The following is a 9471-nucleotide window of genomic DNA, read 5'->3' as shown; positions in this document are numbered from 1 at the left end:
CTATGTATGTATGTATGTATGTATAATAATCTCTATATCCATCACACACTCTTATGTGTCTATACAGTAGAATCTTGATTGACCACGGTAATTTGGGATGGGGGGGGGGGGGGGAGAAGGTCATGGATAATAAATTCAAATGTACTTTGGTTATGCAATAGTACAACAAAATTTCGCAAGGACAATTCTAGTCTGTTTCTTCGCCTGTCGTTTCTACTTTTAAATTTGATACATAGTTTTTAGTTTTACCGCTTTCTTGTTCCTTCCCTAATGAATTACACTTTGCGGGTTTGGTTATTATTAGTGGGTTTTCGTATCATCTGTACCACTTGTGAAGACATGCCCATTGGAATGGAATTGGAATTTTATTAATCAACATTGTCAGTAATTTTTTTCTTACTGTGATTATTGCATTTCTTTGAAGAATATTGCATAACAATTTTTTTCAACCAACTAAAAAAAAATTAAAATAGTGAAAGGGTTAAAAGCCTGAATGGTGCATTTATCAGGTTGCTAGGTTGTATTTATGAACTGTGTTGAGAAAAATGACAAATTATTCATCTGCTTTGAATTTAAAAAAAAAAGTCTTAAAATCTGACTGAGAATTAGTTGATGCACTATTTTTTTTTTCTCCGAGTGGAAAAAAAAAATGCATAATTAACATATCACGAATAATAAAAAGAAACCACTCACTTAAACACTTAATAGATTTTTTATCAACTAAATACAAAATAATACATTCCTTAAAAATATATAACAATAAATTAGTGAGATTTATATTTCAACTGTTGCCGTCAGAACTGGAAGAGTCGTAGTCTTGTGACACAAGTGAATTCTTCTCGGCGGCGGCGGTGGTGGTGGTGGTTTGTTGGTGGGTGTCACCTCGTACCGTAATGCCGAGGCTGTCCCTGCTCAAGCTGCTCTCGGACAGCTGCTTCATGGCCCTAACGCCCAGGAACGCAGACGACACTCCCGTACAGCTGTGCAGCGCTGGCCGGTGGATTATCTCCTGGCGGGTCTGATTCATTCGTTCCGCAATCGCTGAAAAACATGTCACCGTCAATCCCTTGCAATAAATATATTAAAATGTCATCATTAGGTGCCGGAGTGTACGAAACACCACAGAATTTATTCATCATGCACCTGGTGGATCAGACAATGCAGTGCTGGAGGACTTTACTGCTACGTTGTTGCTTTACGTGGCGGTTACATCACAGAGATGGCAACACATCAGACTTTAAAGGTAAAAATATTCTGCTCTGATTTTTTCTTAATCCTTGTATGGACCATGGACCTGATATTGTCTTCACTAGAGGCAGAGAGCAAGTTCAGTGCCAGTACATGTAAATTACCGCAGTTGTGTGGGAACAGAGCCTTCCCAGAGCCGTGAACTGATCTTGCTTTGCACGACTTTCACTTGATTGTGCAAAAAGTACACCTGCCTAACCTTTTAATTAACTATCTTGTACAGTTTAGTCAAGTCGTAAATTGGAATACGTACCGTGTTTTATAACATAATATGTAGTTGCACAGTTATTTTAGGTCATCAAAATTCTAGCACAAAAGTCGCATGATGTTTTTAGTCCCAATGTTAGATTCAGAGCGCTATGTGTAGGTAGTTTTCCCGCATAAAACAATGTATTTTAAAGTTGATTCAAATATTCATTCGGTTATTAATGCTTATTTATTTACAGAAACACAAAGTTGTCTGATGTGTAAATTTTCTTTTAAAGATGTTTTCAAACCTTTATCTGTTCGTCTTTGTCACCGCTGTGTACCACTTACAAAGCCGAGGCCACACAGAAAGCTACACTATGTTCGCGATGTCAGAGAGACGCATGCCGTTGGATTCGAGTGATGATTCTGGCGATAATATTCTGCTGGCTCTCACAGTATGTAAATTTAAAAAGAAATGGGTTAATGAATTTAATTTAAAAACAAAAGAATTTGAAGAATTTCATTATTTGATGAAGCAGTTGCTAGTGAGGACAAAACCAAATTTATGAATTATTTCAGGATAAATTCAAATCAGTTTGATATCATTCCCTTGGAATCAAAATACCAGGCATTCTCCTGCATACCCTGCCTTCAATATTCTTCCATTGATTTATTTCATAAACATGGATATTTTCGTAATTTTTCAAATATATTTTCCATTGACCTGACTAAAGCAAAATACTGTGCAAGTGTTGCAAAGCTATTACTGTCACACTCACTCATGAAAATATGGAGAAATAAAATTTAAAAATTCTTAAAACCCTTAAATTCACAATATTGTTTTTTACGTATCCTCGTATTACATGTGTTTTTACCTGATTTCAAAGCTGATAACATTTGCTACTCATAATGAACGCTTCTCTCATAAACATATACTGGTGCGGTTGGGTGCATAAAAGAAAGATTCGCTACAGCAAACAAATTTTTGAAATGCAGCTCCTTTACAATCAGTAAGCTAAGCAGAAATGATGACTCGTAAGAGCATAACAAAAAATGCAAAGCTCAGGTGTGGTGTGATTTACTATAGTGTGCAGGAGGAGGTGATGGGGGTTTATTAACAAATAAAGCAGTTAGATTACATTAGTTAGAGCTTAGAACTCTTTGCAGGTGTTTCGTCCCCATGTTTGTTATAGTTGTGAACCTTCAGTGTAAAACTCCATTTTGTACTTAAATGTTTAATTTTATAGTTCAAGTAAATTACTAAATAGTTTGGTTTATCATTCAAGTGGATCACTAACAGTCAAGTTTCCCTTGCAACGAGCATGGCGACCAAGCAGCCATTTTTTTTTTTAACTAGCTTTTCCCTTAAGCAAACATTTCGCACCAAGCATATTGTCAACAGATTATTCCACATTGCAAGAGTTAGTCTTGTTTCAGGCGAACGTGAAAGAATACTTGACATGTCACATACACTGAGCTGGCTTGAGGGACAGAAGTGATGCCATCTTGGAATCTTCATCGTCCTCTGGAAGTAAAGGAATGTCTAAGCTGGTCCTAGCTCGTACTGCTGCATCTCTGTCCTCTTTGGCAGTCATTTCACTCTTGCACTCCTGCAAGCATACACACACTACTACTATTTTCAGTCAATGAAATACATATGAAAATTTTTTTGAGTTTGTCACTTAAGATGATGCCAATCCATCAAAGTAGATCAAGAACAAAATAAAATAATAAATGATTGGTGACTTTACCATTTAATAGCGCTGAAAATTAATTACGTCTTTTACTTTATCTTAAAGTGTTGTATAATACAGGAAGAGTTATTAATTTTAAGAACAAACCATGAAGATGTACAAATGCATGACAGTAACAGAAAGGACCAATATAACATCTTTTGAAACTGTTTGATGTCTAAATTTATTATTAATTTTAAAAAGCAAAAGTAAAACCGAGATAGTAAAATGAAGGTTTCCGACCCAACCCAGACATATCTTCCTCCCAGAGTGCGTATTGATCAGAAACAAAGACTGCATTCACTTTCGAATTTCTACGTCGCTTTCGTCACAAAATCCACAGACAGGGCAAATACTCGACCCTAAACTTCTTCCTGAGCGCGCAGTTGGCGGCGTAGTCGTCGCGCCAGATGCTGTCCCTGAGGCTGGCGAGCCTGCCGAGGGCCGGGGCCACCTTCTTGGCCTGGCCCTTGTCCCCCTCGCCGTGCTCCAACTTGAACATGGCGTCGTCGAACAGGCGGCGGGACGTCTGCTTGGTCTCTGGCACCACCTGCTCGTTCTGAGTGGGGTCCCAGCGGTTCTCCTGCCGCCTCGCACCCGACACGATCACGTAGTCCAGGTTCTGCACACGACGAGTAGACATCGCCGAGCGTCAACCGGCGTGCTCCGATCCTACAGCTATTTCCCCACACAAGCTGGAGCGGATCCATGCGTTTCTTAGAAACAGGGGCGTAGGAACCGTGGGGGGGGGGGGGGGGGGGGGACGTGTCCCCCTGAACCTTTTTGGCTGGAGGGGACTGTCCCCAATCCCCCAACTTCCTAGACCGTGATATTTTTCATTTTATAATATCATTCTGCCCAACTTTATCTGTAATTTCTTCGCTCGTCAAATTTTATCTTAAGGAAGCAATAATAATTTTAACATTGATGTATCCAATGGTTAGATACAGAAACTGCTCAAAAAAGCGCTACTTTGCACTTTTTAAAAAATCAAAAATTTTTCCGGTGGAGGACCCCCCGGACCCAAAGTCTTAGTAAGAGGGGAATGGGTTTACATGACATCAAAATCATTATTTGTCCCCCCCCCCCCCCCGCCCCCCCCCCCCCTCCAACTTTATGAACACAGCTACGCCAATGGTTAGAAATGGAGGTGACTGTTTTTTTATAGCAAATGAGCATGTGTTTGTAGCCTATATAAATATCCTACTCCAATAGTCTTACTATTCTCTTGTTTAACTGATTTATCAGTACAAGATTATGTGGTGAATTGAGAAAAAAATCCAAAATAACACCGCAAAGCATGTCAATACACCATAATAACACCTAAATTTAAGTTAATAGCACCAAAATTTAACAAAAAAACATTAAAGCAATCAGCCATTGGACAAAAATTAACCGAAATTAAAAAAATTTTATCTTTTATTGTGGTAAATTCATTGAATGTAATTTATTTAGCATGAATTTGGTACCAAAATCTATTAACTAAATTAATATTATATTTTTGATCTTGCATATCCCACTAATGGCATTGACACGTTTTTCAAACACACAATAATTAGCACTTTTTTTTTTCCTGAATAGTTCTGTTCTAGACATGTTTATAACTAATGATTTTATTGTATAAGTGTATCATGTGTCAGTCAAATGAGACTTTTTTTGTCAAATGAGTACTAACAAATATTTTAGTTTCAGATTCATTGCAAATTACACTTTATTTATAAATAAAGACAATGTATGAAAATAAGAACAATAACATAGAATCTCCTGTTTTAAAAAAAATGTATTGATCAAAAATAAAATATTAAAATTTGTCCCGACAAATTATATAAGAAAAATATCAAACAAAGCAAAACTAAATAATAAAATATATTATATCTACACCAATCTTGAAAAACCGAAGGTGGGAGGTAGCCAAGTTCCCCCCCCCCCCCCCCCCTTATTTTTTCTTTGGATATGCCACTGCACGTAAGAAGAATGCATAAAGTACCTAGGTGCTAGTCATATTTTAAATACTTCTTGCTTGTATTATAAATCAGTTACATAGCTTTAAAGCTATAATTTATAATCTTTTTTGCACAGAGTTTAGTATCAAAATAATATGTAACCCAAATTTTACTAGGTAGTAACAAAATTATGCATGATTAAACACACAGATTTTGAAAAGCCTATAAATAAAGAACTTCTATATGGACTGCACATGCTTGCTGCATTAACAAATACAATATTTTTTTTTTTTTTTTTAAGTGAGGCAAACCACAAGCCGAACGGTAATGTGAAAAAGAAGTTCAAACTTGTTTGTCGTATACATACCAGCAATGCATGTTTCTTAATTACATGCAATGGTTTATAAGGTATTTTTTTTCTCTAACTTGTAAGTACCAAAGGAAAGAGTAAAATTCAAAACTCACAGCTGGGTCAGTCTTGATTTCGAAATGGTTGTTGCACAGGTGACATTTCATACGGAACTGGTAAACAGGGGTGGAGTAGTACATGCCGACTTTCTTCTTCTCTGCGTTGTAGCTGGAACAGCACCAAGACTGCCTTTAAGCCAAGCGAGAGATCTGAAGCCGGCGCCAACCCGAAGCAACCCGATCCGGCTTACCGCACGCCCATGCCGATGTGGTTCCCGCAGCCGTCGCACCAGATGTTGTAGGGCATCTCGAAGCGGATGATGAGGATGCCGAGATGCAGCTTGCGGGCCCGCTCCCTCAGGGCGTGGGTCCCCATGAACTTATTTAGCCCGCCCACCTTCGGGTTGTAGTCGGGCGGGTAGTACAAGTTTGTGCCCTTGCGCTCCCCCATGTTGGCGCGGCTTCTTTACTTCTTTACTGGAAAACAGATCAACACACGGAAACTTAACCAAGCTTAATGTGTGTCTTTGAAATACTACTTGTTTGAAATTCCCCCTTCTGAAGGTAAAACTTAGGCCTGCCAAGAGATGATGCTAGTCATTACTGCCGTAGTAGTACCGCACCGCGTGGTAAGTAAAGTGTCACCCTCAGAAAAAATGGTTGTCTGTAAAGTCGGTTTACGGACGATAGTTTCACGTGATGTCATAACAAAACATTGATGAAATTATAGTTTATTTAAAGTACTAAATTTAAAAGCTACTTTTGAAAAGCCCGCCATAAGCTATTTAATATAATAGTAGATTCATAGGCCAATTAAGTGGAAGAGAGATAGATGCAGCGCAAGCGTACAATGAGCGTAACGGGACACAGCATAATGGGACAATGAGCGTAACGGGACACAGCGTAATGGGACAATGTGCGTAATGGGACACTTTTTCGTGCGTGCAGCCGGCGTTCATTGATTTATTAGACGTTGTCACGTCAAAAAGTGGTGGGTGTTTAGCAAGATGAGTGGCAAACAACTTGTGTTTTGGGCGGATCTCTTGATCAGAGTTTGAAATCCAGCCCATTGTGTGTAAGTTATGTCAGTGACGGTCAAGGTGTCGCAGATAGCCGTCATCCGACTAACAATAACCGGCAAACAAAAATATTATAATTATTATTGCTTTATTTAGCCTATAACTAGTTACAAAATCATTCAATCTTCTGCCAAGTAATTTTCCACAATTATTCAACTGTACGGTTGCACTCTTAAGAATATATTAATTTCGTCAAATTGACGTTGAACAGAGTCTTCGCCCCCTAACTGATGTGACTCCTCGCCTTCCCGACCCTTTCTATCCTTCGTTGCATTTGTTTCCGCCACAGAACGTTAAGACATGTGCCATGTGTATGAATAGCACGCCACAACCCGTGAAGAGGGGTTCACTTCAGTGCCATGCGCTCTTAATGATACTCAAGTAAATAAACCGTTATTTTTTATATATTTGTTCGCCAAGGGTTATATGTTTTCAGCTAAAATGCCTGGCGAAGTTGTTCAGGATGATCAGGGGTGAGGGAGGATGGAACAGTTTGCAAAAAAATGGGTTTAAAACCAGGTTTATAAAATACGCAAGAAATCCAAAATTAAAAAGTTCAAAAACAATGGTTTCAAATACTTGATTACAAACTATAGAAGATGGAAAAAAAAAACAAAAAAAACAAAGCAAGTTATCAGTCAAATTTCAACTTCGGTAAATATCTTACATCATGACATTTCCGTAGGTATAGTAAAACTAAAATTACAAAAATACCACTTTGCAACACTTGAGACGTTCCTGTATTTACCCTAAAAACAGCGTATTCCTACTAGTTTCTGAGAAATCACTTTTATATCTCACATTTCAATACCTGTGCATTGCTACTACCGCCGCCATTAATTGTTTACCAGTATCGGTTTGTGTGACTGTTTTGATGAACTTTATTCAAATATTGTGAATGGTCGATTAGGTAAGGTTAGCTATATTAAAATTCTTTCAAACATTGTGGACGGTTGGAATAAAATATTTCTTATGGTTGCTTAGGAATTACCAATTTAAGATGTGGTTATCCTAACCTAACCAACCATTCACATGATTTCACAGTGTTTTTAATGTCGCTATACGAACCCAACCAACCGTCCGTAATATTTTTAAAGTATTTTTAACATCGCTAACCTAAAGTAACCAGATTTCACAGTACTGTATTTTTAATGTAGCTATACTAACCCAACACCGTCCACAACATTAGACAGTATTTTTTACGTCTCTAACCTAGTCTATAAATTGTTCGTTATATGTGATTCAAAACACTACTTTAAATGAAATGCAAAAAAAAAATGCACTCTCTTAATTAAATGACATTTTGAAAAATAACCAACAAACAGAAAATATAAATATTAATATTGCCCTACAACTGCAATACGTCATCATTTTAACTAATTTTATTACAAAACAATACACCTCCGTTTAATAAAGTTCTCCAAAATATACGCAGTAATCCGTATGAGTAAACAATAAATTGTGGCGACACCGTCAATGCACAGGTATTGTAATGTAAGTTGAAAGTGTGATTACAAATGAACAATTACATATTTATTAAAGCTGGTTTCAAGGTAAACAGAATCGTCTCTAATGTTGGAAAATGAATTCAACGGCAGGGGTGGTACGATCAGGCTACACCAATAGACAAGAGGAGAACGGGATATTGCTGAATGTTGAAAAGATGAAGGTGCTTAGATTCACGAGGAAGAGGAAGGTAACAAGGGGAGTGTTTAACTGGGAGGGCCAGGAGATAAAGGAGGCAGAAGAGTATAAGTACCGGGGGGTGACCCTAGCAGGTGGTGAGTAAGGAAATGAGGGTGCTGGGTCTGCTTGGCAGGACCCTACAGGTAGGAGGGTAAGGAGAATACTAAACGTTGGTCAGACCAATGATGGAGTATGCTCCTGAGATCTGGAGATCTGGAGAAAGTGTAGCGTACAGCAGCAAGATGGGTGATGAGTATGTGGAGGAGAAGGGAAGGGCCAGAGGGGTAAGTGCATAGTCCGTCAGAGATGATTAAGGGCTTGGATTACAGAGAGGGGAGGAGGAGGAGGATGAAAAGGTTACGCTGTAAGGCCATAAAGAGAGGACTGAGGGAGCTAGGAACTAGGGTGCACAGAAGTGGGTATAGAGAGCAGAGAAATCACAGTTGGAAGTTCCGGAGGGAATAGAGGAACACAGAAAGAGGGTGGCACATCTTCCTGATGACGGGGAGGGAGTAAAATGGGCTGGAATGCTGGGGCTGAGAAATGCAAGGGAGCTGAGGAGACTAAATGAGAGAAAGGGAGAGTGAGTAAATGGGGGGACTCCTTGCCACCGGGTGAAACCACATTGCGAGTGTAAATCAAAAATCAAAATTCAAATCAATACATGTCGTTTTCACACGTAATAAACATAACCAATACATAAACGTACACACTCCTTCACAAGAAAAAACTTCTACCCTGAAATATTATCAATTAAAATATTTGCAAACATTAAAAATGCGTAAAAATGATAAAAGTACCTTAATAAAATTAATAGAATTACTGAGTTAATAAACTCAACAATAATATAGTCACTATAAAAATATAAACACCATAGTACATCCCCGAAGGATGAGAATCTTTTGATACACAACCCCGATGGGAGCGCTAGTGACTTTTTTTTTTTTTTTGGTTCAATATTAAACTGAGTTTGCAAGTACTACAAATCTAAACTTTCCCGGAGTTTAAGCTAAATGCACGTCCACCGTCACACTGTAAATATTTCGTTACAAATAACTTTAAATATTGTTGGAAAAACACTTATGCAGTCAAGTATATTTACAAATTATGAAATTTGAGTTTCCTTCAAATATTTGTATACAGGAAATGATCTAATATATTATACAATATTTAAACCAATATAAG

At 38.0% G+C, this 9471-nt stretch overlaps 1 protein-coding gene across 1 annotated transcript; it reads right to left on the bottom strand.

Annotated features, from left to right (window-relative positions):
* Nucleotides 1-693: 693 nt before the first annotated feature.
* On the bottom strand, nucleotides 694-9235 carry LOC134534903 (coiled-coil domain-containing protein 130 homolog). The gene is made up of 6 exons (XM_063373587.1): nucleotides 9087-9235; nucleotides 5773-5998; nucleotides 5579-5690; nucleotides 3532-3792; nucleotides 2909-3047; nucleotides 694-1041 (listed from the first exon to the last, which is right to left on the bottom strand). The coding sequence occupies exons 2-6, from the start codon at nucleotides 5970-5972 to the stop codon at nucleotides 782-784; spliced, it is 972 nt and encodes a 323-aa protein (XP_063229657.1). The 5' UTR covers nucleotides 5973-5998; nucleotides 9087-9235; the 3' UTR covers nucleotides 694-781.
* Nucleotides 9236-9471: the final 236 nt, after the last annotated feature.

Source organism: Bacillus rossius, chromosome 8, assembly GCF_032445375.1.
Source record: "Bacillus rossius redtenbacheri isolate Brsri chromosome 8, Brsri_v3, whole genome shotgun sequence".
Lineage (NCBI taxonomy): Eukaryota > Metazoa > Arthropoda > Insecta > Phasmatodea > Bacillidae > Bacillus > Bacillus rossius.
Note: the sequence above shows the minus strand (reverse complement) of the source record. Positions and strands in the feature narration are given on the sequence as shown.

Coding starts and splice junctions, on each gene's coding strand:
- LOC134534903 (XM_063373587.1), bottom strand. CDS start 5,972: ATGGGGGAGCGCAAGGGCACAAACTTGTACTACCCGCCCGACTACAAC. Junction 3,048..3,531: donor CGCTCAGGAAGAAGTTTAGG/GTCGAGTATTTG, acceptor GTATGCTTGCAG/GAGTGCAAGAGTGAAATGAC. Junction 1,042..2,908: donor GTCCCTCAAGCCAGCTCAGT/GTATGTGACATG, acceptor CATGTTTTTCAG/CGATTGCGGAACGAATGAAT.